A 27,980-nucleotide genomic window follows, 5' to 3' on the forward strand; every position below is an offset into this window, starting at 1 on the left:
CACATAAAAGTTAAAAAAAGACACTCAACTTTCTGATGCTTACAAAATTGAGCTCTTTATGTTTGAAATAATAAATCATTATATTTTAGAAATATCAAACTTTCTTTACTGTACATAATTTGCTCTTTTTCTTCTTTTTTATTGAAGTTTCTGCAATCTCGGATCTGAATATATACTGAAGATTTTCTCAAAAATAAAAATTTGGTTGCCAGGTTTATGCGAGGCGAAATACCAGTCAGATCAGATATCCCAAGAAGCATCGCGCCCAAGGACGTGACGCAACCAAACACACCGGGTAACACAACTATAAGACAGCCACCGAACTATCAACGTATGCACAGTAATGAAAGCAGGGGCAGTGACAAAGACTCGACAGGAGGGCGAGATTGACTAGAGGGCCCGCCCACAGCCATACCGAGCAGGTATCTATCCTTTTCACAAAAATAATATTCATCTAGAGGATTAAACTCTTACTAAATTTTGGAGTGCATTAATTCTAACACAATTCTTTTATTTCTATGCAGCCAGGATTAACAATCACGCTAAAGACAATCAATCACGTCTAGGTCAGTCGAGGAAATTTAATCTTACATTTATGTTGTAATTGATGTCTTATCAGCTTATTCTTCACATAGTCTGCTTTTTTTCTATTATTATTGTGTATTTTAATTTTTATTATTTATATAGCCATGAAGTGTGCTAGATATTTCAATGTGTTTTATCTTAGAATGATTCCTTTACAACAACAAAATTTGTATTCATATCATATTTAAATATATAATAATAATTAAAGAAACCATTGTAAGATGAACCAATGATATGTGTATAATCGAAGAACGAAGCAATATTTCATATATGTCAATCTTGTGCCTTAAAATAATAAAACTATAGAGCTGCATGATTGTTGTACTTGTGACTGTATCAAAATAATTGTGCTTATTTACTAGTCCACACAATTAGAATCCACTACTATTTCTACTCTCATTGCAGGCTTAGAAAATCGTCAAGTCCGTCCCGTTGGTTAATGGGTTTACCGCCTACGTCTCCGCGATTGAAGTTCACCCATACGCAGCCTGGAGGAAGTCCAGTACCACGAAGACCTCCACGACATCCCCCTTCTCCGTCCACCAGATCTCGTTCGTTGGAACTGTTAGATCAAGATGAGAAGAAATCAGTTTCTCCTGTTAGAGAGCCAGAAGCACAGGCGAGACCAAGGTCCAGAAGCTTGGATGGTTTGTTAGATGAAGATATAGTGCCAGAAAAGAAGACTGCAGAATCATCGAAGCCAGGCAACGAGAACGAAATTGACTCCAGAATATCCCTGGAAGTTTTAGACAGACTTTCTGATACTAAAGTAGAAAACAATCTTTTTCAAATTGTACCAGAAGGGGCACAAAACAATATAGATAGAGGGTCAACTGTTAATCTTCATTCTCACAAGTCTAATGATCGGAAAACAAAGTTGAATGGAAATCAAAGTCCAATACCAATTCCTAGACAGCGATTAAAAACAGCTGCAGAAATAAAATCGGAATCGGTTAATATTGTAGAGCAAAAAGAGTTGCAAAAATCGTCAAATTTCGAGGAGAACAACGACAAAGGGGAACAAAATTTACCAACACGACCACCGAAACCGAATCGATTCGTGAGTGTAGATACAGCGTTGTCGTCTGTGACTTCGAGCATGGAAGACGAAAAGGACTCCCAGGCTAGTTCAGAGAACGTTGATCCTTGTGATAGTAACACAGAATTGAAGGAACGATTGGTCGTAACGGGAAGCGATAAATCGACACTGCTCAAAGCGAAAAGCTGTGGTGCGGGGCTAGACTCTGACGGAAGCATTTCGTCAAACGAATACAAGTCTAAATCACGGGAACAGGGCTCGTTGCTCTCGCTTCCAACAGGAGCCGAGCCGAAACGAAAAAAGAACTTTATGGATAAATGCGTGAACAAAGTGCGATCTTTTATGAGGAAATGACTTTTGTCAGATTACGACGATACAAAGACTTGTTATTTAATTTTACGATGATTAATTGTAGTATATAAACGTATTGTTGATCGAGCTTGGCGATTCCAGCTACGCGATGTTTCGCAACCAAATATCGTATATATTCGCTCGTCTTTCAAACTGTTTTCCTATTCTATATTAGAAGTTGTTTTCGAGATGTACAGACTCGCCTCGATAAACAGTATTTCCTTTCCCTATCACACAATAATGTATCGTGTAATGAATGTACATATTTAAGATGATCGAGAAAAAGAAAGAAAAGAAGAACAAAATTATGTAAAATCTTTCGAAAGTCAGATTATTACTAGCCATGAGTGTACACGATACTTAAAAAATGTATAGCGAATAAAGAAATGGTCATAAAGCATCGCCATGGTAAAGTTGCGAGTTGTCGTAGCTTCGCTTCTGAACAATGACAGGCAACATAAACATGTAATTAATGTTGTGCCTATTACAAAGTGTCTTTTTAGAAATTCAGAATTACGAGATGCGAGATTTTTCTCAGATATACAGAAACACAAAAGAGTAGCCTGTTTATTTCCAGGTGACTTTTATATTTCCTTATCAAATTGTATTATAGATATACATATATGTTATAGACGCGTAGGTAGGTAGCATTGTTATTTGTAATACTATTTTTTAGTCGGTTTTTTTAGGATATCGTAATATAATGTTCCATTTGTGACAGATGTTGCGAGTGATGGCAGCTAACCCGTACGAAATAATAAAAGAAATTTTATCGTAACAACCGGTTACGCTATATTTTATTGTTTAATAATCGTTTTTACTGTATCACATTTAACTGATGTTACGTTACATATGAAGAAAATTCGAACAAAATCCGTACGAAGTGAACCTTACGAAGCTTCGATATGTACTATTCTAAGATCCTGCCGAAGAATCAAGAAATGTATATTTTACCAAAGTTTCGTAAAGTAAACGTAAGAATTTTATCAAAAGTTTGTTTCCCATAAAATAAATTTTATTGAACAAATCATTACAAGTTTAATTTGTTATCAAACACTCCACAATTCTTAGTGTCATGTACATTATACTAAATACTATGCCAGATAAGAACACAGTGAATTTGTCAAGAATATTCCAATTTTAATACATAATCGTAATATATAACAGTCAATATTATCTTTCCTTTTTTTATTAATTAGTATTATCAAATGATATATATGCAAATTATTAAACATACAATAAAACATTTCATAAAAGGTAAAAACAATGGTGTAGCCTTCATAGCATGAAACAATTCGTATCCTTAATAAAATTAGTAGAATATTTAAAATGTTTATATCAGGTAATATTAAATATACAAATATACAAAATATATTATAAATATACAATAAAATTATCAAGCCTAATAGCGAAATCACTTCATTTATTTATAATATCATCTCTTCCTCTGAGTCGTCTCATTAAAATCATATCTTGAATTTGAAGAGTCACACGCTTTCCATGCTGTGACAATAATACACAATCTTCAAAGAATTGAACTAGATATGCTTCAGCAGCTTCTTGCAGTGCTTCAAGTGCCAATGGTTGTACTCTATGTACAAATTATAAAATTTATAGTATGAGATCTTTGATTTACTTTAAAAATTCAAATATTTATATATTATTTTAAATATATATATATATATATATATATATATATTATATTATATTATATTATATTATTAATAAATAAACTTTACCTTCTTACATCACTTCTAGGAAATAAATCTGTCATAATTTCTTTAACTATACGAGCAAAAGGTAGTTTTGGTATAAGCAATTCTACACTTTTTCTAAAATATCGAATTTCTTTCAAAATGTGTGCCTTTTGAATTTTGCGTCTGTCCACTAAAACGTCAGTCTAAGAAAAGTATGTAATAATTAATAATAACGTTCTATACTTATTTATTTATTTAGAAAGATTTTTAAATAACATTAAATTTATAAAGCCATGGTGTGATTAGAAACTGTTTTTCTCAAAATATTCTTACCCTAGATTTATCACTGTGTGCTGTTCGCGAACTGTCAATTGATCTAAAACAATAACACTAAATTTTATAATAATATAATTTTAACATAAAGTGTTAATATTTCACATAAAAATATTGCTTATAGTAATGTATACATCACATGAATCTGACGCATTTGAAAATGACAGGTTCAAATGAAACGGTTTAGAGACTTTTTTACAATAATTTTTTCGACAATTAAATCCATAAAGACTATCATAAACGGGTTTCAGATATCCAGGTTTCATTAAAAATCGTCATTATCTAATATATTTCACTGTATGAAGTTTCTAATATTAATTACACAATATATCTGTGACTAACCTTGCATCAGCTTTTCGGCGTACCATTTTTAATATTTGACTTTACTTAAATTATGATGTACGTATGTTTTAAATACTTTTTACTATATTAGACTGTTTGCACTTTACTTAAATGAAAAGTTAAGTCATAAAAAAACATAAAAGCACAATTAAAAACAACTTCACTTAATGGCGCCAAAATGTGAAAAGCTTGGCGGGAATTCTACTACTTGAGACAGTGGACATTTATGGTTAGATGACTACTGTAGTAGTAAACCAATAGTAGTAAACCAATCCAATCTATTTCTAACTTTCTCTCACGATTACCATAGAACAAAGACTCGACTAAAACAATGTATGCATATTTTTATGTGACTAATTTATGTGTTAATAACATGAACACAGCAACTTACCTACTTAGATACGGAGTTACACATGCAGGCAAAAGATAGCTATTTTCAAGCACGTGGATATGCAACAGGTACTCTGATAGTATAGTATCTATATCTATACATACATACATACATAAATATACGTTAAGATAAATCGATATATTGGCGAATGAAAATATTCAATTTTACATAAAAAATATTTTATTAAAGACTTAACAAGAATATACTTCATTATTATTAAATACAATATAACTACATATATTTTGTTTTTCACATATTAAACAGAAATACATTAATAAAATATACTCTTTTATGATTTGACAAGTATCTTTTTTAACTGTACCCTTTTTACATATTTATTTATAAACTTTGTTTTATTCTTTTTTTCTATTGACTCTGTTGATGTGCTCAATGTATCCAGATTCCTGATAGATGGTAAACTAACAGTCTCTGAGATTGGTACATACTCCTTTCTATTATTTTCTTTTTTGGACCACTGTAAAAAATTCTTTTTTGTCCATTGTAAAAAATTATCTTTCGAATTATCATTATCTTTCAACTTATGAACACTGTCAAATTCAGGAATGTTTGCATTCTCTTTTATATTAAGCATTTCTTTATTATTTTGTAAACGAGGTTTTTGTACTTCAAAAGATTCTTTTGTACTTTCTTTATCTTTTTCATTTTCATTAGTCGCATCAAAGTTGCTGAAATCTTTCACAGGGACAATACTGGTATTTTCTTCTACTTTATTTACAACCTGTACAGAGTCCCTTAATTTTCCCCAGAAGTCATACAAACCCACTCTGTTATAATCTAATACAAACATATATTGTAGCTGTGGTGGCAATTTGCATTTTTCATACAAACATGGTATAACTTTCCTTTGTCGTTTATCTGATTAGAATAAATAGTATAATATGAGATTCAAATCATACAATCTACATCATTTAATGAATTGATATCAAAGCTTACCAATGCCTAATGCTTGAGCATAGCTCAAAAAGAATTTGTTTGCTGGGCTTTTTAAAAAATTGTTTGATATTAGAACAATTAGTCTATTACAGCGTTCTGATATCAAAGTCATTATGGCTTCATGTTCGAATGTAACTCCAGCAATTAAATCACGATCTTTTACACAAAGCTGAAAGACATTTTATTTATATTTTATTATTTTTTCATACACAATATTAGTTTTATCTCTTTACCTTCAAGTTATATTTATTTTCCAATTTTTCCAACATTTCAGTGGCCCAATTAACATCTTCAGCAGCATACAATAAGAAAGCATCATAATATTGATTTTCTAATCCTTGTCTTAGTCTATGAATATCATCTGTTAAAAAATAATATATATGTGTCTAGTAACTTTTGATTACTTTGCCTAATTATATCACATTATACTTTATATTACTTGCCTACAGTAAGAACTTTTTCATCAATGTCATTTGAAATTACTTCAGCTGATGTCTGAGACCTTTGCAATTGTTCTAGGTATCTTTCACCATCTTTCTCTGTAATATTAATATGATAGAAAGAAGAGAAATTTAGATTTACGGCCAAATGCATACGTAACAAAATATAATTACATATTATAATTAATACAAACCAAAAAGTTTTGATGTATCGTCTAAGATATCCCATCGTTCAATTTCTTCCAGCACAGTCTGTAAATCCTTCAGCGTAATATCTTTTTCTTGCTGTTGCCAAGCTGTTAAAATATATGCAGTTGGATCTGGATGCGACGTCAATAGTGGTATTATTTCTCCACTTAATTTGCAAACGTGCGCGAGGCCTCTCCAATCTCTGGGAAATTGATAAAAATTATTAACTATTAAGAGTTAACACAGAAAAATTGAAACTTTGAAAATGAGTTTATCAGATTAACAAAATCTGAATTACCTTGGTAATCCATTTTCAGAAGGCAAAATTTTCAGAGGATTTAATAATGATGAAATAACACATTTACTTTGGGCGGATAAAGAAACAAGTGGTACTGCTGATAATTCAACCGTCATTTTTTGTGTTAGGTTATGCTAACCTAACCTCAAAACTGATTTCTAAGAATCCGCAAAAGTGTCTCAAACCTGTTTATGCGATTGTACCCTGAAATGTGACTCTTCAATGACCAATTGAAGTTTGACGTTTGATAAAATCAAAGAAATTTATTTAAATACCAGACATTTTGTCATATTAATTTTACAAAAATTTGGTTATTATATCGAAAGTTTTAAATTAATATTCAAATCTTTATTTAATATAAAAATATATTGAATTTATTTCTTCATTGCTTTATGAAAAACGGAAACAATAATAATACAGTAATGAAACTTGAAAACGTTGTTGTTTGCAAATAGAAAAAGGTAGTAAATAAAGATGATAATCAATCGTAAAAAACATTTATAAGAAAGGTTATAAAATATATGTTAAATATGTAAAAAAGATCGGACAGTGTGCGAGAGAGATTTATCGATATAAATAATTACATTAAAATACAAGGAATATTGACAGAAAGTTAAAAATTAATTCGCCAGCAGACCGTGACAGCGCTTCTGTCGCCAATAATTGTCACTTTTCCGTTGACCGCCGTGTGAATTTGTGCGAATATTTCGCGGTGCTTGTTCGTGAACATAGTGATGTTTTAATTGTTGCTTGTAAAATATGTTAATTGATTGTGCCCAAAAACATCACGTCATATTTAAATAAGGTATGATGTCTGTTTTTCTTTTCTTCTTAAACAATGAACTTTCATCTCAATGAGGTTAACTTTCCGTTTGACATTTTTTTAACGTCATAATATCCGTTTTCAAATGAAATTCATATTTTAACATGTTTTATTTTTATATGTGAAGGTAATAGATCGTATTTTTATGCTTTTTAACAAGTGTCAAACATTTGTCACAATTATTACGTATTTTACTTAAGTGCGTGCGCAATTCAAGTTTTTGATTTCGACTTCAACGTACTTTAATGACTTCTCGATTATGATTTTTGAATTTTGAGTGTGATACGAATATATTTTCTTTCGGAAAATCAATGTAAAACTAAATATAAATAAAGAATTGAAAGGCAATTAAGACGATTTAAGATTATTTTTATATTTATAATTAAAATTATTTTGTTATATATAGTATTGAATCCTGTAATTCGTATAAAATTTTACCATTGATATTTTGTATACCATAATATTTATATATTACTATTACTCTACTAATATTCTATTAAAATATAGCAATGTATATCTATATTTTAGAATTTTTTTTTTTATGTATGTTGTACTTTTCCTTCAATTTTATTAACCCTTCATTTGCATGTTTCAGTGTTATATAACAGTGAGTGTATACATAAAAGATGACTGATCCAAAACCATCAGGAATAAGACCACCCTCAAAAATTGGTCGACCATGTAGCAATTTACCACCAAGACCAGCTGTTCCGCCATCACCTCCAAGACCATCAATGAGTGAGTCTTCTGTAAATTTATTTATTATATCACACTGTATATGCATGTTTTGGAAAGATTATATGACTTTATCCAATATTTTATTAGCTTCAGTGTCCAATATACCTTGTCTCTTACATGTAAAACATTACTTAATTCGAAGAAAATTTTTAAATATTTCAAGAAGCATCATATTTTAATTGTATACATAATGTATAAACAGGTTCTAGAAATTCACTTGATAACATAATATCACCTGGAGATAGTATCTAATCATAGAAATCTCCTTAAACTTTTCATGATCATAATATTATATGACTTGTTGTATCATTTAAAATACAAATATTGTTTATTCTCTTATTTCATGTTCATAATGTTCTTTATAAATAGAGCAAGTAGAAAAGTGGATGTAAACATTTGTATTTATAGTCTATAATGGCAACAATTATAAAATCGACTTGAATTAATATGAATAACGAATCGTCGAATGTGATTCCTACTCAGCACATGTGTATATTAGTCGAGGAAACGATACAAATAAAGGGCTCCGTTAATTCCCCACGCCGCATAAACGAGTACGCCCACGAGACCCTGAGACATGCGTGAACGAATGCTTTTACAAGTCCGACTTCTCGAACTTCTCGCGAGTCGTTCTTCCACCTCTCAACGCAACACATCTCGTCCGAGCGATCTGGTAAATATAGCGATTTCTCACTAACAAATACTAAGATCGTTATCGAGTACCGTCAACACTTTGTTTCATCGAAGAGATCAGTTGGAATGGTAAAGTGAATTCTACTTGATTTTAACGTTACTAATTAAACAATAGATCATTAATTAATTTGCTTTTTTCAATTAATTCGATCGTGTTTGATGGACTTTTTCTTTAAATTTTTAATGGATATTTTTATGAGATTCTCTGTCAGTATTTGTTAGGGTTGATTTTAATCAAGCCTTTATTCGCTGTTCTCCATTTATTTCAGAAACTTATTTGTTTTTGAAAGTTGTAGAGAATATTTCAGACGTATTCTTACTTTACTTTATAGCTCTACTCTCAGTTATTTCAAAGTAATGTTTGAATCAGTCAATTAACTATATTGAGATGCAAAATCTTTATTTCTGTGAGTATTTTCCATTTTAAATCACCAAATGCCTCAGCCTTAAATTCTCATTTCAAACTGTTAGATAACATACATGTTTGACTCCTCAACCAAATTACCAAATATCATACATATCTCTTATTTCACAGAACTGCATCGCATATATCATTATATACCTACAGATCAGCTTTAGAACTCTCAAATTTTCTCTCTCTCTCTCTCTCTCTCTCTCTCTCAGATTAAGCTCTATATTATCAAGTGATTTCCTCAAGAATCCTGATCATCCCTTGGCTTCTCTGAGTATCGCTTCAGCTCAAATATCATCACCACCTTTACAACCCCTAAAGACCTCTGAAGCACCAGTCACTTCAGCCCCAAAACCTTTCTTACAAGGGTATCCATTGATGATCAAAGACTAAACCTTGGATGTTGTTCTAGAATAGTCGCACAAGCGGCAAGATCCAGATAGTCTGTTCGATTATTCACGGGCGGGCGGGGCGGAAAGAGACGCTAGCCTCGTACAAAAGCGCCTGGTCTCGCATCGAGGGCAGCTATCTTGCCTTATTGGTTCATCCAGTGGCTCGGTTGTACCGCAGCTAGGAAGGGACTCGCAACGCGTGCAGTCGGTGCAATTATCGTCGCATGACGCACATTGCGTTATGCAATTCGCGTGTGTTTATTGTACGCTCAATTTCCAACCGTACGTTTCGTCTTTCCTCCCACGTGCTCGCCACGCTTTCCATTTCGGGCAGGGATTTTCACGGCGTCCACCTTGCAGCTATGATCGGTCGTGCGCGTAGCGCCGCTTCGGCTCGAGTTTCGCAACGCGATAGAAAAGCTCAAGGTAACAATGTGAATTTGCAAATTGGCATCGAAACGTAGACGTAGATCTGATTTCCTGGTATCTGATATTCATCATTAAAGAGATTCTTTGTTAATAAAGGAGGAGGAAAACAAGATTGACCGCACTTTGGTGTCCTTCGAATCGTATATTTTTATTGGAGTTACCTAAGAGAGCATGATAATAACGTATGGTGATTGAGATAGAGGATAGTTCATTCAGGGTTTGAACAAATTTGGAATATTCTATCGTTAGAATTTAAAAAACTGAGAATGTCGTAGTATGGATGACTCCCCTTTACCGGAAACCTAAAGAACTGAAAGTAGCCTTGTTAATTTGAATAGGAGAAAAATCGGTGTTTTCTATGTATTAACCCTTTAACGATCGAAAGGCCGCCAGTTAAGGCCTCAAGTTATCTTTTATCATCCGCTCATTCTCTCACAATTTATTGCAGATATTAGTATGGCAAAGGTTAACAGTTGATGTTTCATGTATGATTACATCAACAATTCATCCCCATTGCTATTAATTATCTTCAATGTGGATCATTCAGATCGTTACCTGTGTCTGATACCTAATGTTTCTTTTTACTTGTGGTTCACGGTGACCAATATTCATAAAATTCTTTGGTCGAGTAGTTATCGCATGGGTGATACCAACGTTGCAAACACGTCATACAAATGTTTACGCGTGTTTTTTTTCTCCACGTCCCATTAGCATTCCTTCATAGGTCATGCTTGGTTTTTTAAAGTGACAGTCTTTCTTTCTGACGTAATCACGGTTTCATGATGTCCAATAACACCGTGTGCCACCATCGACTAAATATGGTGGACGAGACCGAAGATGTTACTTGTTTTAGGCGTCTTTGATATTCACACCGGCAGTGGCAACCGGTTTTGAGATCAATTCACGAATTTTATCCACCAGCTTGTTGGCGCCAGTAACACAACACGATGAATCGCATTCATTATCTCCTTTAATGGATACACATCACTCGTTAATTGGACGTAGAACATAATTTCTTGCATGCATTACCAATACTCTCATAAATAATTTCATTATACTTAAAGTTTAGGTACACCTTCTTGGGTTGGGACCAAGTTTCTTTTCTTTAAATGCAAAGCATTTGCGTTTTATATGTAAGATAGGAGGGTTTGCGTAAAAATTGTCTATTCTATAATCTTCCATAATAATGTTAGAAGGATCTTCAACCGTATACATTATTATCTATTCTTTCGAATAGGAGCTACAAATTTTAGGTTGCATTTTCATAATATTTAAACTTGTCAAATTACGAAAAAATCTGTTTATATGAATTTCCAATTTCCATTGGAATTCATTTCCAAGATATCTAAAAGTGGAATTTCTAGAATATCTAGCATAGAGTTTCTTAAAGAGGAACCGTAGCGCGTACATTTCATTTTCGTGATATTTAAACTTCTGAAAATATTGAAAAACTTTTTTACGACCTTTCACAATTTTCGTTAGAATTCGTCTCTAACAAATCAATCATGATCTAAAATTCAAATTTCCAGAAAAATGCAACTTTTTCAAAGCTTCCATCCGCAACTTCAAACTCTACAACGAATACATCGTTCAATATTATTCAACAGAGTATGTACGCAAGAAAAATTGGATGCATCAGCGAGTGACTGGTTGAGCGTGATTGAAAATCGAATCGGTCACAGAGATTGTGAAGATCGCGTTACGCGGGATGTTCATTAGATTAGATTCCAGGAACAAATTGCCACCTGACCTTAATAGTAATCGAATCGGTACTACTATTAACCTTGTTTACATATGGATCGTCTACTTACATCCGTGCGGAACCGAAATATCTTGGATCGTATGACTATTTGTACGGATCTGATCACAAAGCATAGCACGTGTCAACCGGTCAAAGTTCTTGATACTATACAAAGTTTATTTTGATAGCATCTTGTTCACTATATTTGTCACTAGAAGTAAATTAAAATAAGACTACTGCTTTATATAGCCATTTCATTATATGTAGGATTTACCTGAACTTAATTGGTCATCCGACTTGCATGGTTTCTTCTCTGTACTTTTTTTCTGAATGACTCACGTGTGACGGTTCGAAGCGTTAGATAATGATGCATCGATCTTTATATAGTATGTATTTGGAAAGTAGAACTGCGTCGTAATCTTTTATGGTCGATTTTTAAATTATTTAACCGATTTATACTTCAGTAGTTTGGGGTTGGTATTCATCTTGGGTTAGTTATCATTGTAATACAGTAATTCTAATTATCTTACGATATATCTTGTACGATTATCTTATATTATTGTTACAATATATATTACAATATTGTTACAATATATATATTGTTACAATATATATTATTGTTACAAATCGGTTAGTTACTATTGCAACGCAATAATTCTAATTATCTTGCAATATAATATTGTAACAATTATCACTATATAGGTTTACTTTACTATTGAATATGAATTATTTATATTATTTTATATTATTTTAATTTATATTATTTTAAATTCTATACTTTTCACAAATTGATTGCAATGGAGAAATTTGGGAAGGATTTCTAGAAATCTTACTTTATCGTTTCTTTTAGCTTATTTTGCTATTTATTTATTCATTTTCTTAATTCTAAAATTCATCCTATTTATATTCATTTTTCTTATCATACAGAAGATTGTACAATCTTCGTACATTGCAAGTATTATGTCCGAAAAATCTTATACAGAGAATTATCTTTAACCGTATCGTGCATGCATGATTCAATGTTCGATAGTTTCGCTCTAATCGCGAATTGATCTCGTAGAACAGAGGCTTCTACCCACGCGACCGACCTACTACCACCGGCTCGCCCACAGATCGCTCATGAATAGTTAATTAAATCGCGAATCGCGACATTTTTCTCTAGTTTTTTATTAGTAGAGATCGTAAGCTACGAGATAACACGCTCGACCTACGTTGTAATTAAATTATTGTCGAGACAGCTACGATACATATTTTGTTTTTCATTCCATCTTCTTCCAATGATTGAATAATTTATATTGAAATAAATAGAATGAAATTGCCCAAAAGATGAATGAATATTTTAAAAATTCTTAAGTATCAAAACGAAGTTAAAATAGCAAAGTAGAAATACTATAGGAACCTACGATATACGATTGAATAGCGAAAGGATAATATTCGAGTACTCGATATATCCAAATTGTACGTAATTAAAATTGTAATTAAAATTTGTTAAATTTGTTTCCTGTTGATGAATTTATTCAGTATTCACTAAATATTCAATTACTGAAATTCGAATACACAGATACATGTTTCCAATTATTTCAAACTATATTTTTATTATATCTAATTATCAATATGAAATATATTTACTTGCACATTCATTAAACTCTTAAATACAAAATTTTACAGCATCATCATCGATCAATTTGTACTTGAACACGCCTCGTTGATCCCTGTTTTACATAACTTTACGCTTAATAACTTGGCCCATAGGAAATGAACTTCCTGTCTTACGTATCAGCAAAGTGCAATTAAAAAAAAAACGTATTACGATTTGTGTTATCATGCGTAACACATGATACGAATCTTGATCTTTCACTACGCAATGTGACGTCCACTATATCCACTTTAGTGTTATAATTTTTTTTTCCTTTTTTTTAAATCGTATTTCGTGGCGTTCAACTCTTCAACGGAGTTGAAGACCAAATGAAGATAAACGAAGCTTGTTTGCCCCGTGAAAGCATGCTTTTTGTTTCGTTTGATTTGCATTGTTCTGCGTTGTTTTGCATGACCACAGACCAGATGGATCATCTCTGGGAAACGCACGGCCGTCGATTAAGCGAGGCTGGCCTGCGCAGAGGATCAGGTAGGTGCTTTGTTTCTTTTCTGTTTTCTTTTCCTTCTAGTTTTTTATGTCTTTGCTACAGTGAATGCAAAAAATAATCGTTAAATTTTTAGAGATTTACATGATAAGATATTAACCCTGTCATGTTCTTTGGTCACTTTGTATCCAATCGCATTTCCCTATCAATAAATTATAATATTTATTAAAGTATTTAATACGAAGAATATACTAAGAAATAATTGAGTGCACCGCAGTGCAAAAAGTATAGTGAATTTCGTATGACTTCGTTCTTGCATCGACTGCGATAGAATTTCTGTTATCTTGGCATTCGTCCAGAAACTGTGATTCTCGCAGTACTTAAATCAACACACCCATGACCTCAGATTCTTTTAGACCTGACTAATCTTTCTGAAAATGAGCGATTATTCTCGCATCGGTCCGCGATAACGATTACATACAATTACATCGTTTTTCTTGTGAATCTGTGTAGCTTTTGTTGCGTGTATGCCTGATGCCTAATGAACGATCTCTATAGCCGTTATTAACGTAAAAATGAAAAGAAAAAGGAATATTTCACCGACAGGGATCTTTGCCAATATTATTAAAAAGAACGGAAAGAAAGAAGCGCTCGAATTAAAAACTCCACTCAACGAGTATATCTTCCCCTGTAAAATAATAGAATAAAATTATTAAAAAAAAAAAGCAAAATTTCGGATCAAAAATCCCATTCAACGAGTTAACCTTCCTTCCTTAAATAAAATAAGAATAGAGAAGAGAACTCGTATTTAACGAGTTTATCTTCCTTTCTAAAATAAATCGAAAAGAAAGAAGTTGAACGATAAACTGCGTTCCTGAAATATCGAATCGAGAAAAATTATAGCAGAAGAAAAGACTCGATTTAGAGAATCCGCTCAACGAACCTATTTTCCTCCCCGAAATAACAAATTAAAAGAGAAAAGAAAACACGCTTGAACAAAAAACTCTAACGAAGCAAAGCAACTCAGCAGCGCAATTAAACACGCTTATATGTAATTCCACCATATGATTAGATAACAGCGTGGTTCTGACGGAGGATACGGACAGCTTCATAATAGGAGATCGAGTATGGGTCGGTGGCACAAAACCAGGCTCCATTGCTTACATCGGCGAAACTCAATTTGCCCCCGGAGATTGGGCTGGAGTGGTACTGGACGAACCTATTGGTAAGCTCTAGCCGTCATCCTCGAGGAGGAAATCATCTTCGACGAAAATTAACGAACGAGTGGACGCTTCAGGCAAGAACGATGGATCCGTGGCTGGCAGTCGGTATTTCCAATGCGAACCAAAGCGAGGAATATTCTCTCGATTGACCAGACTGACCAGAGCACCGTTGACCGATATCATCGCTGCAATATCACCGATACAAAAGACACCTACGTCGCCAAGTGACAGCGCGAAAGGAAGCCTCAGCAAGTCCATGTCTCCGTCTCTAAGTAAGGAACGCTGCAAGAAATATTCTCCTCGTCCGTAGTGTGCTTGAACTTTCTGTTTAAGAACGCTTGGAACGAGAGCCGTACAAGAAGAATCTGAAAGAATTTGTTTCTTTTCTTTTTCCTCTTTTGGGTGTCTCCTCTCGGTAGAATCGTGGAATAGAAACGAGTTGTTCGTTTGCTGTTCGAGAATTTTGTAGGTTTAAGATGTACATTATAGAGTATCGTGTAAATTGTACAATATAAGTTGTGTTAGGTTGCTGCATAAGTTATATCTGCCAGAGTAGATCTCGCAGAAATCCGATGTACAAAATTGATCTACGTGAATCTTTCGTGATGCATCTTTTATAAAAATCATTCAATTTATCGTATGTTGCATTTTAACGAGTTCAAAATTGTTTATTCGTTTCCGTGGTTGAAAATGATGAAAATTTCTTGGTACCATATTTGTCATCGTACAAATTGAACGCTCTTTATTGCTTTTATTTTCTAGTTACTTTATTATAAGTTTGTTATTTCATTGATACGTATTGATTAAAATTTTTCAACAAATGTAACGAATGGGTGTTCTAATATTTATGATAGACAGTGTATATGTATGGAATTGTCATATTTATTATAACATTGACTGCAACCTGTTTATGTAAATCAAGAATCAGACAGAATTTATGCAACAACCTATTATTTGATAATCGTTGATTATTTCAGGATCGTTTAGGTAAGGAAATGATCTCTGCAAAATTCTCTGTTAAATTGTTTATGCTTTTCTGAGTAAACGTCCAGTTGCACGCTGTACAGCTTAAAGTTGCACCATGTAGACTGTTTTATTATTGTGTTTAATACATAGCATGCTGTATAATATTCCTTGTTCTGTAGCGTTATCACCTAAACACTTAGAATTTTAAATCTCCCCAAATAGAACGACGTACTATACTGTCTCTTCCATTATGCATCGTAGCGTAGTCTAGGTTTTTCGATGTCCGATTATTTATGTAGTTAATTCTCCACGCAACGAGTTTTGTCTGTTTAATAAATAAATTTGGATACCGCTTCCTCACTTTCTTATCGTCGATTAAATTGTAAAAATTGTAAACGTAGAAACAGTGGATTTTTGGATTAACCCTCAACTAAGATTTAGATTTAAACGATCCTTACGCATATATTATTTCTTTAAAAAATTCCTCGCTATCAAATTCTCAATGTTTACAGATTTTAATTAAATTGTCTGTAAAACTATTAATGAGTTTCTTTTTTCATTTGTGTTCCTTATTTCATCGTTGTTACTACTAATATTAGAAATATTTTAACATTCACATATTTATTCTATATCTTTTTAAAAACATCTTACGTTCAAAATATTCGTGATAGCATATCTATCCTTACACTCATTAGGAGTCTCGTTTCTAACTGTAGTTGAGGATTAATTCCAATCACCAGTATCTTAAACACCTTCTGACAAAGTGGTTTTACGTAATCTTATCTTAATGTTTCATGCATGTATTCTTCTACTGTAAAAAATTCATCTGTTATAAGAAACGTATTGTAACTCGTCACGCAGACGCATCAACGACGAGTCTATCGTCCACGGTGTCGCAGAGGGATCTCAGGATAGGTGACAGGGTAATAGTATCGTCCAGTCAAGGCAGCAAAACCGGTGTCCTCAGGTACATCGGCATCACAGAGTTTGCACTTGGCGAATGGTGCGGTGTGGAACTAGATGAGCCGATTGGAAAAAACGATGGTTCCGTCAACGATAAGAGGTCTGCATCGATATTCGAAATTTATAGTCTGGACCAAAAATTTCAATCGCCCAACATCGCTTCCCTAATCAATGCGTGATGGATTTTTCCCCATTTTAACAATTTTTTATGCCCTGAAGAGATATGTATCAGTCTTTACATTTTTACTCTTATCTGTCTGATTCATTTTGTTATTTAACATTTACGCATTCCTCGCGATTCCCTTGTTAACTTAAAACGTGTTTGTCCAAGAAAATTAGACAAATTATTTTATTACTCTGGTGCTTGGATTTAAAAGAAGAAGAAACTTTTCTATTATCTTCTTAGATTCTTTGGACTCTTTATTATCATCTTTCTTTTGTTTTTAGATCTTATCTTTGTTGAATTGTTTTATTTTCTGATAAATCTTCTCAACGAAATATATTTTTTAATACCTCTGCGAGTCTAATCTATGATACATAAAGCAGAAGAACGGTATAGATTTTGAGCTGTAGAAATGTCTAATTCAGATCATAATAGGGCACAGGTATTCGCAGCGTGGGAGTAGCGTTTTGTTCGATCAAGCTTCTCCCTAGATTCTGCAACTTCGAATTAATTAACTCGATTCGATCACGCCAATGGCTGTATTTATAACTTCGATTGCATACAAATGTAAACGGATAACGACGACAGCCTTGACATTTATTACCAGTATTCTCTTTTACTATTGAAAAACGATCAGAGAAAAGATCAGACTAAATTTCCATTAGTTTCATTAATTATGTAACAAAATGAATCACACGACAACAGAGAAATCTCTGTGTTACTTAGAAAGTGGATGAAGTTTAAGAAAAACGATATAAAAAAATCAATTAGCTCCTGCTTTCTACCTCTGCTTTGCTAATCAGTTTAGCATTCGTTCAGGTACTTCGAGTGTCGACCTAAATACGGTCTGTTCGCACCCGCACACAAGGTCAGCCGGTCGCCGTCTAGCAAAAGGTCATCGTGCATAGTGCACAAGCCAACTGGCGCCTCCCTGAACACGTCCCTGAGGAAGACCGGTTCCAGAGAGTCATTGCTCTCGATGTCGAGCATCATCAGCACCGCGAGCACAGCCACCAAGGCTGGTGTTAGCGCCACGAGGGTAAGATTCGCGGAGCCAGAGTGAGGAAGATCGCCTGCAGCTTGTATCTTCTCTGCAGAACGCAGATTCCTGACTGTCCAATTTATTTGCCACTCCACTCGAACAATCAGGGGATTGAAAGAATAGATTTCTCATTTGGGACGATGATTGCGGATTTTTATACATTTTTGAGAAATTTAAAAACGCGTAAATGCGCAGAACGTGCGTATACGATATCTAGAGTACAAACTTTCGCTTAGGTTCCATTTCTTAATAAAATTTGAATCTGTATGAATATCCGCAGTCTATGTATTACGAACGCGTTAATGTTCAAAAATTTGAGATCATGCACCATTTTGTAATTATATGTAATTGAAATTGTCGGTACTATATGAACACACATCTGGCTGTTTTGTTATATATTCTATGTATTTCTAAAATTTTGAATCTTCGCAAAAAAAAAAAAGAAAAAAGAAAAAGACAAGAAAGGAATAAAATTTTGCTTTGATTATCCTGCAAAGGTAACGAAAAGAAACTCGAACAGATGGTGGCAATGGCTTTAAAATTTTGGAAAACGTGTATTTGCTTTGGTACCAGATTTGTACCTTAAGATTCAAAGTATTAGATACGCTTGTTTGTAGAATAAATAATTCTCTGATTATTCCAAGGAGTACAATGAACGCGTTTCTGCTAGTTTGTATAAATAAAGCATCACCTCCTTTAAACCTGCTTTGAAACGCGTTTGCGAGTGAAACTGCGAGTTGTTAGCTTCTTAGTCATATAGTGATGTTGTTAGATTGATATAGACACACACACACATACAGTACACAGATACATATATATATATATATATATATATATATATATCTGTATGTGCGTGTTACATTTGTTATCATTGCTGTTGTTCTTGTTAATAACATTGTCGATTGTTAGAGATTAGTTTAAGTCGAACCTAATTTACGATCCAAAGAGATATCCAGTATTCCTAATCTTTGGGCGTATTTAACTTTATAGAACGCTTACAGAAAAGTCATATATTCGTACAGTATTCTTTTCACAGAGTCTTTATATATTTTTTTTTTATCGAGAGAAAAATGATATATATATTTATTTATTGGAAGAGGAAGTAAATAAGAGGTAGGAGTTGAGTGGATTAACTGTATGGCTGTTGCATGATATATTTTTGTTTTTTGTTGCATCTATAATTCCAGCGGCCTGGTTTTCGCACCTCAACACCTGCACGAATCACCCTGCAGGTGAGATTATGATCTAACATTTATTTCGGTTACTTATCAATACCCTCTTTAATTAGAAGTATAATAGATGATATCCTTCATACACTCCACATAATAGAAATACATTAACAAACATATTGTGACTATGTATTTGCATAATTTCAGATATAATCAGTATGATTTGAAAGTAAAGATTTGTCATGTTGATTCATTTAGAATTTAGAATATTATAGCGCGTTACCACTAGTTTTATAGTAGACAATAAGTAGCTTACAAAAGTATTTTGATACTTGTATGTGATGTTAATAAAATCATCCGTCCATTCCTTTTAATCTCCTTAAAAATCTCATTCCCACCTGGATGAGTATATACTTTTCTAGTAAATTAATTTTTTTTTTTAATTTTATTTTTTTAAACTGAACGAAAGCATTCTAAGTTACCAGTATTGTGAAATTTATCTCCAATCATTTATTTCGCTGCCATTTGTGATGCGACTCGTATTTATTTAATTAAACGTCATCAAATCAAGTGTGCAATAAATAATTCAACCTGCTCGGTTTACACGCTTTTGAGATTCGTGTTGAGAATAAAGTATTCGATGTGTATTTATCGTTAGCGACACAATGTCCTCGTTGTTGTATATAGCGATAATTATGTATATTTAAATTGCAAATTCTGTATCTGTGTAACGCTATGCGGTTTGCATTTTTATCGAGCAAACTTACTTTGCTTTTCACGTATTCATCAAAAACCGGTTCTCGAGTAACGTAAGAATAGTGACAAAAATCTGTCAAGATAAAGAGCACACTATGAATAGAATAAACATGGTCTTTGCATAAGTACATAGACACACAGTTTTGATGGCAATAATTAAATATTTGCTTTTGTTATGATCAACATAGAAAGTGTTATTATGATATAAACTCGCGCGATTATGATATGAATTTCTTGACTAAATATGTATTGTAATGCTGCATTGAGAAATCCTTTCAATAGAGCATTCCTAATAAATGTTTAAACGATATTAGCAATTTTTTTTTTTTACACATATCTCCACCATTTTTAGGAAACGTTAAAGGAGAAACAACAGGAAATCGAGATTCTCCGGAAGGAACGAGATTTAGAACGTGAACGAATTACGAAAGCCGCAAGTCAAGCAGATCAGGCAGAACAGTCGCTTATTTCAGTAGTAAAAGAATATGAGCAGGTTGTAATATTATCATGCGTAGCTTATTTAGTCGTTTAATATTATGATAATATTGAAAAGTGTCATTTCAATTTTAGTATCGCGAGAAAATGCAAAAAACCGTTACTGACGCGGAGGTTGCGTTTTCAAAATTACTCGAAGAGAAAAATGCACTTGCTTTACAATTGGAGGAAGAGAAGAGGAAGTGTGAAGATCTCCTGTTTCGTTTCGAGGAAGAATCGGTTAACAAGGATGATATTCAGGTACACATCTTAACTGTATACAATTTTTATTCCAGACATAAAACGATATATATTAAAATATATTAATTTAATATGAGATATATTGTAAGGTAAGTGTGAACATTTTTAGGAAGAACTTTAGAAATAGCTTAAACGAACGACAAAACACGAGGTGGAATAGAAAAACATGTTCATGGTTTTTATATTTTTTTCTTGTTTCACTTTGTTTTGCCAAATTTCTACTTCTGTTCTGAGATGTTTAACTATACATCAATTGTTTGGCAAAATTTCAAAGAACTATAGAACATTAAAATTAGGGACTAGATTAACATGCTTTTCCTAGTATTAGGAGCTTGTACATAAAATGGTGATGGGCAAAGCTAGTACATACATAGTATATACATATGTAACTCAATTCAAAACGATAAAGTGTTAAAATTCCCCCCGACCCAAATCATTCGTAAGCAATAATTAAAACTTTGGAAAGTTATTTAAGTTTAAAAAGATAATTTACCAAAAATAAAAAATGAAAGATTTCGTATGGTATATGACAAAAGCTTGTTTCTAGGCTATGGGTTAACGTAAAAAACTTATCGTTTATTTTCAGAAAGAAAGAAGTGAGCAATGTGTGAGTATCCGATGGCAGCCATTTGGGATAGAGGAGGGGTTGATGATGCTGTTTTTCTGCACTGCTTCTCTTACCATCACTGTAGTCATGTCGTTTAGCATTTCATCACAAGTTTGTCAAAATAATATGTGATGTCGCAGTATCTCTTCGATGCTTTCCCCAACTAATTGATTCTCAATCTTCGTTGACATTAAATATTAGAGTTGAAATTATACTAGCACTATTTGATGCTCGTATGTAAATTACTTAGGGCATATAAAAGAAAAAGATAAAAGAAAGGATTATAGATTGAAAAAGATAAATTTGTAACATGTAATGAATAGATTTTTATCTAATCGTTACGTACAATCCGTTAGAAAGGTGCGGGATTAACACGCTTTACGGTGCACTATGAACATAATTGCTATTTTCAGTATTGCTTTTTTTCACGCCAAATTTGTGCTTTACATAAGAATCAATTATTAATATGTAGTAAATAATTAAGTCATCGTACGATAAATTTAAGAATCAATATAATTCTTTTTTATTTATTTATTTGGTACTCTATTTATTTATTTATTAGCTATTCATTTCATATTTTGTTTATCATACTGTGTTAAATTTATATATTTTTGATTCCATTATGTTACACACGGTTGTATATTGTTATTCTGCAAAATCAAATAATATGTCTTACACTTGTTGAGGCATACAAAAAAAAATTATATTTTGTATTTTATTGCACTCTCGCCTAAACCAACTTTATGGATAGAAAATTGATATTGTATATCTTAATGCACTTTGTGTTAGTTAATGTCTGTTTAAATTGATTTATTATTATACTAAACAAATACGTTTGTGGTTAGGTGATAAATACTGTAAATGAAAATAAGATCAAAGATCTTGAAAAGCTGTTGCTGGAAGAAAGAGAACGTGTCGGTCAACTTGAACGTGATAGCATCAAATTATTCGAAACGGAAGAAGAACTGACCCGTCTTCGCAATGAAGTCTCAAACGCTACTACTCAAGAAACGCAGCAACTCGAAGGTACCTTGGGAAAGGATTTTATTTATCATGCACTATTTTGTACAATTTATTTTAATCACGAATTGATTTAGACTTACAGAGTCGCAATAAAATTTTGGAGGAAAGTAGAAATAATCTTGAGAATGAGATGCAAGAGAAAAGAATACTTATGGAGCAATATATAAATCAAATAACTGAATTGCAATCAAAATTAAAAGAAAATCAACAAGAAAGCGCGGTTCATAAAGAATCAGAGACAAGTTTGCGGACAGAAATAGAACGTGCGACGAAAGATTTGGAGGAAAAGAATACGTTGATAGAAGATATGAAAAAGCAATTTGAACACAGTACAAATACTTTGAAAGAGCAGTTGCAAAAAGCTGCAGAAACGATAGAAAATATTAAAAAGGAAAGTACAAGTGAAAAGGAATTATTGAAGTCAAAGTATGATAAGATAGTCGAAGAGAAGGAAAATCTTTTGAAAGCAAAAACAGAAGAATTAGAACTACAATCAAAAAAACAGTTAGAAGTACAAAATGTTGCATTGGAGAATCTTAAGACTGAGAATATGAAGCAAATTAGCAAACTTTCAGAGTCTTTCAATGAACAATTGAATATGAAAGACTCGAAGATTAAAGAAGTTTCTACTAAGCTTGATCAAAAAATATCTGAGACTGAAAAACTGATGGTTGAACTATCCACGCAAATTGATATAAATAAGAAAAAAGATGAAGAATTATCTGTTGCTTTAAAGAAACTGGAAGGTATGTTCACAATACAAGATGTCCAAGTACTAGACTAGAAAGCTGTGTAATCTTAACTTATATTACTTAAATTAATTTACAGAACTAAACAAAAGGCTCAAGTTAATGGAAGAAAAGAATTATTCGCTTTCTAAACAAATCCAAGAGTACGAAAAAATTGCTGATGATAGTTTTAAAATAGTCCAGGAAAAGCAGAAGTTGGTAAGTACTGCTTTCTATAAATATTATGTTCTACTACTAAATATAATTTTTTTTACTATTTTAGGAACATGATATCGCTTCCTTAATGGCTACCGAGGCCAATTCCTCAGTCCAATTGAAGAAATTAAGCGAAGAGTTGAAAGTGAAAGAAAAGGAACTATCAGAACTTCGTTCAACAACTGCAGCTGAAATAGAAGAATTAACTAAACGTTATCAGGGCCAGATTGAAGAGAAAGCAAAATGTATAGAAGAAGCAAATGCTTATATATCTCAGAAATCATTATTACTCAGTAAATTAGAAAATGATGTCCTTGAATTGAAGTCGATCCTTGCCAATAAAGATGAAGAAATAAAAAATCTCACACAAAAGACTTTAGGTAAAACATATAAATATCAAATTTCAGTAATTGTATCGCTAAATTAAGATTATTGTTGTCTATGTTTCAGATTTACAAAATGCACTTACTTTATCGGAACAAACTAAAACAAATCTGGAGAATGAATTCCAAGGACTTCAAAGCAATATAGAACAATTAAATCAACAAGTTGCTGGTACAGAAAATAAACTGTCGCAAGTCACTTCTCAAAAGGAAAAATTGGTAAATAGTTACTTTATTTAAAGTTTATTTAGATTTTTAATAGATATATAGATTTTTAATTTTTAGATGTAAAATATTTAATTATTCGTTTTATATTTAGGAAGCTGATATTGCAAATTTGATAAGTACTTCCGCTGATTCATCGGAGCAACTTATGAAATACAACGAGGATTTACGAACAAAAGAAAAAGAACTTGATGAATTTAAAGATAAAGCATTCAAAAATGAAACTATGCTCAAATCATTAGAGTTGAAGTTGATTAATATCGAAACAGAATTAAACAAAGCTAATACATTAATTCAAGAACAACGCTCAGAATTAGAAAATAATAAATCTGAATTGGAAAAAGAGAAGAAATTGAACGTGGAGTTATCTAGCAAAATAAAAGGGTTTGAAACGGAAAATGTAGAACTTGAAAAACAAATAAAAGAAAATGATTACATTAAAGAAGAACTTAAAGAAAGAACTCAGGAATCATTGAATCTTTCAAATGAACTAAAAAATAACAAAGAGGAAATTCTTAATCTACAAAAACAACATGAAACTTTAAAAAATACACATAAAGAGGAGGTGTCTTCTCTTCAGAAAGTGATTGATAACATAAAGACGGAATTAACTACTTCTCAAGAGACAACAAAGACTTTACAAAAGATCAAATCTAAGTTAGAAGCTAATCAAAGTGCCAATCGTTGGACAATTGAAGAATTGACAGAAAAACTCGAAGCTGAAGCAACAAACCGTGCGAAATTAGAATCATTAATGACAGAAAAAGATTCTAATCTGCATGAGTTACAAAAAAAATATGAAGAATTACAGAAAACGAACGAAGCTTTGATAGCTAATCAAGAAGCTACTGACAAAAATCTTACTACGTCGTTAGATAGTATGTCCAGTGAAGTAAAAGAATTGAGGGATAAACTAGATGTTGCTGCGGAAATGATTAAAGTCAAAGAAGATGCTCTTGTACAAATGAAAAAGGAAACTGAACACACTGAAGCACAAATTTTGAAGCTTAATGACACTGTTGCGTCTATTCAAAGGGAACAAACGGATAATGTAGAGGAAATGAAAAAATTACAAGAAATGCTATCAAAGAAGGAAAAGGAAATATCTAACATCACGGACACAAAAATTTCTTTAGAAAATAATCTAAAATCTGTAGAATCAAAATTAGAGAAAAATATAAAAACGTTAGAATCACAGTTGGAGACTATACAAAAAGAACTAGATGTAAAAAATAACATGCTTCAGGAATCAGAACATATAATCAAAGAATTGAAAAGCTCCAAAGAAGAATCTGTGATGAAATTACAAAATACTTTAGAATGTGAAATGAAAGCTAAACAAACTGAGCTTGAATTTGCAATGCAGAAAAATTCTGAATTACAAAAACATCAACAATCGCTTCAAGATACGATAGAAAAACAAGTTAATGATTTGAATAACAAAGAAGTAACAATCGATAAATTAACAGCACAAATTAAAGCCTTAGAAGATGCACAAATGAAAAAATTGAAAACGGATGAACAGATGCAAAATGAAGAAGTTAAACTTATGCAAAGTAAACTAAGTGAGGCGATTAAAGAAAATAGAAATCTAGTTGATAGTAAAGAATCTCTTGAAAGATTACTTGTAGAACAGAAAAAGAAAATTGAAGTGTTAACAAATACCATACAAACTAAAGAAAAAGAAACCGAGAAAAATATTCAAAATTTGGTAGAAAAATTAAACCTTGTATCCACGGAATCTGCACAGTTAAAAGAAGCACAAAGTAATTTGTAGGTACACAAAAAATAACTTTATACTTTTCTAATACTTCACACGTTTATATGGACTTTACATTTCAGGGAAAGAGAAAATAAACAAATTACTGCTAAATGGACAGAAGCAACGAGTCAATTAAAACTTACTCGTGAAAACATAAAGAATAATTACGATGTAAGTACTTGAGTTTCAATTTAATGTAAATTTGCTACAAATAAATATATAATATATCTAGATTTTCATTTATATTATAGGCAGCAGGAGGTGATATGAAACAACATATGGGTAAAATTTATTTAAAATTCATTAATCTTCTTTGTTGATTTTTCAATTCTATTGTAAAGCTAAATTATTAATTTCAGTTGATAAAGATATTGACATGATAAAGTTAAAAGAGGAATATGAAACAGCAAAAAGTCAAATAGATTTCTTAAATTCTGTAATAGTGGAGATGCAACGTAAAAACGAAGCTTTACTATGTAAAGTTGAAGTTCTTGAAATAGGAGTACCTGCCAATGAAGCTGACGAGTATACCAAGTTCGTAATATTTAATTTTTAAATAAGCCTATGTTATAACAATGGTATGATATTCATTAATTAATTTTAGAACCACATTAGAAAAACGAATGGCTGCGCCACGTATGTTCTGTGATATTTGTGAACAATTTGATTTACACGAAACGGAAGATTGCCCACGACAAGCTCAAGACTTTCTAGATACGGAAAAGGTCGTAAAGCCCCCGAAGAAAACATCGGTGGAAAGACCGTACTGCGAAAACTGTGAAAGTAAGAATTTATTCTTTAAAACTTTGCGAATTGCAATTCTCTCCATATCCATTTATAATATTTTTTTTCCTAGGAACAAAAGCAAGCGTTTAAAATTCTTTTAAATGACTTTTTTAATTCCTAGAAAATATTAGTTAAAAACTGGACAAATACCTTAACACAGACTAATACGTTATTATTTTAAGTATACACTGAATATCTCACACTAATCCGTCTAACAATTTTCCGTATTTCTATCCAATTCCATTTACGATTGTTTTACCTGTTTTACAGTGTTTGGACATGATACTCGTGATTGCGATGATGCTGAAACCTTTTAATGGCGTGTTGTCATTTGTTGACCTATCTCATTGCTTCTCAAAGATCTTAGATACAAAAGAAAAGACCTGTTAAAATTTTTGCAGAGTATATTTTTATATAAAAGAATTTAATGCTACAGTTCTGTGCATGTCTTCCTGCATAGAAATATGTGTGTCCATTCAAAATACATCGACAATTCGATGAGAAATGTGTGCTCCTCGTGTTAAATTTATGATTTGAAAGTCTATATATGTTCACCAGAATGTTTTTCTGTGTATATTCGTTGCGCTTCCATGTGATTGTTAAAGTACAAAGTCATATACCAGTTCTATTACCACTTACGACTAAGTTATTTTATGATACATTGCTGAATTATATTATAGAATGGGAGCATAGTTTATTATTTATATAATGAACAGTTAAACGTATACCATGCGAAACTTCGAACGTCAAGAAACGTTCGAAATTCAAATGTAATTATGTACATACTAGTTATTTATGTCAACCTGTAACTGTATTTAATAATTTATTTAGTATCAAAAAACGTCACACATTTAATAATAGTTCCTTTAATTGACAAACTCAATGATCGAGCCATTAGAATTAGTTCACAGAGTTTCTTCACAATGTCTTAGAACTTATATCAACATGATTGGTAGTACATTTTTCTGAAAAAAATTTGTACTGAAATATAATGAAAGTAAGTATTTATTATTTCGTATGTTTGTTTTTCTTTGCCATTAATCTTTGTACAAAATTCGTTTCAGCAGAATTGTACTACTATGACTTACCGTTGTCTTGCCTTTTAACTTTAAGCTTTAATACAGGGTTGATATCTTGTCTCAAATCTGAATCTTGTCTTGAAATGTACATTTAATAAATTATAACTAAACTTTGTAGTTAAAAAAAATAAAATTGTAAGAGACTGATTTTAGCATTTTGCATAAATTTATTTAAATTACACAGCAATGACTTACTTTAAATAACAAGAACTGATTTTTTATTATG

The 27,980-nt window shown here is 32.1% G+C and overlaps 4 protein-coding genes across 18 annotated transcripts in view; 2 read left to right on the forward strand and 2 right to left on the reverse strand.

Moving 5' to 3' along the window:
- LOC100748489 (sterile alpha and TIR motif-containing protein 1) overlaps nt 1–1,414 on the forward strand; it is a 140,535-nt gene extending 139,121 nt beyond the window's left edge. For 5 of the 6 annotated variants that reach the window (XM_024367599.2, XM_024367596.2, XM_024367597.2 and 2 more), the window contains 3 exons: nt 213–422; nt 525–566; nt 991–1,043. In XM_024367599.2, coding sequence (XP_024223367.1) covers nt 213–390 — 178 coding nt within the window. In that variant the 3' untranslated portion in view covers nt 391–422; nt 525–566; nt 991–1,043. Of the gene's footprint in view, nt 1–212; nt 423–524; nt 567–990 lie in introns of all 6 variants that reach the window. The other variant, XM_012385556.3, reaches the window with a different exon arrangement.
- Nucleotides 1,415–3,063: 1,649 nt separating this feature from the next.
- LOC100748609 (histone H3.3-like) lies at nt 3,064–4,881 on the reverse strand. Of its 3 annotated transcripts, none has more exons than XM_024367601.2 (4): nt 4,739–4,881; nt 4,006–4,048; nt 3,715–3,875; nt 3,064–3,566 (listed from the first exon to the last, which is right to left on the reverse strand). In XM_024367601.2, exons 1-4 carry the CDS (start codon nt 4,846–4,848, stop codon nt 3,395–3,397), a joined length of 486 nt encoding a protein of 161 aa, XP_024223369.1. In that variant the 5' UTR covers nt 4,849–4,881; the 3' UTR covers nt 3,064–3,394. The 3 variants fall into 3 exon arrangements, with proteins under 3 accessions (XP_024223369.1, XP_012240934.1, XP_003489478.1); XM_012385511.3 differs by lacking the exon at nt 4,739–4,881 and adding an exon at nt 4,140–4,309 and having other exon boundaries at nt 3,065–3,566; XM_003489430.4 differs by having other exon boundaries at nt 3,066–3,566; nt 4,348–4,744.
- Nucleotides 4,882–4,900: 19 nt separating this feature from the next.
- LOC100748729 (myeloid differentiation primary response protein MyD88) lies at nt 4,901–7,107 on the reverse strand. The gene is made up of 6 exons (XM_012385554.3): nt 6,620–7,107; nt 6,327–6,523; nt 6,136–6,231; nt 5,926–6,053; nt 5,693–5,861; nt 4,901–5,614 (listed from the first exon to the last, which is right to left on the reverse strand). Exons 1-6 carry the CDS (start codon nt 6,733–6,735, stop codon nt 5,028–5,030), a joined length of 1,293 nt encoding a protein of 430 aa, XP_012240977.1. The 5' UTR covers nt 6,736–7,107; the 3' UTR covers nt 4,901–5,027.
- A 39-nt stretch (nt 7,108–7,146) lies between these two features.
- LOC100743500 (restin homolog) lies at nt 7,147–27,907 on the forward strand. Of its 8 annotated transcripts, XM_012385550.3 has the most exons (22): nt 7,147–7,424; nt 8,038–8,180; nt 13,904–13,972; nt 15,001–15,153; nt 15,226–15,423; nt 16,979–17,180; nt 18,063–18,282; nt 19,473–19,517; nt 20,563–20,703; nt 20,781–20,945; nt 21,532–21,552; nt 22,398–22,578; nt 22,650–23,321; nt 23,404–23,522; nt 23,587–23,899; nt 23,970–24,121; nt 24,222–25,900; nt 25,970–26,060; nt 26,141–26,171; nt 26,249–26,423; nt 26,494–26,672; nt 26,946–27,907. In XM_012385550.3, exons 2-22 carry the CDS (start codon nt 8,069–8,071, stop codon nt 26,990–26,992), a joined length of 4,965 nt encoding a protein of 1,654 aa, XP_012240973.1. In that variant the 5' UTR covers nt 7,147–7,424; nt 8,038–8,068; the 3' UTR covers nt 26,993–27,907. The 8 variants fall into 8 exon arrangements, with proteins under 8 accessions (XP_012240973.1, XP_012240974.1, XP_012240975.1 ...); XM_012385551.3 differs by lacking the exon at nt 13,904–13,972 and having other exon boundaries at nt 7,148–7,424; XM_012385552.2 differs by lacking the exons at nt 7,147–7,424; nt 8,038–8,180 and adding an exon at nt 8,713–8,853.
- Nucleotides 27,908–27,980: the final 73 nt, after the last annotated feature.

Source organism: Bombus impatiens, unplaced genomic scaffold (genome assembly GCF_000188095.3).
Source record: "Bombus impatiens unplaced genomic scaffold, BIMP_2.2 scf_0321, whole genome shotgun sequence".
Lineage (NCBI taxonomy): Eukaryota > Metazoa > Arthropoda > Insecta > Hymenoptera > Apidae > Bombus > Bombus impatiens.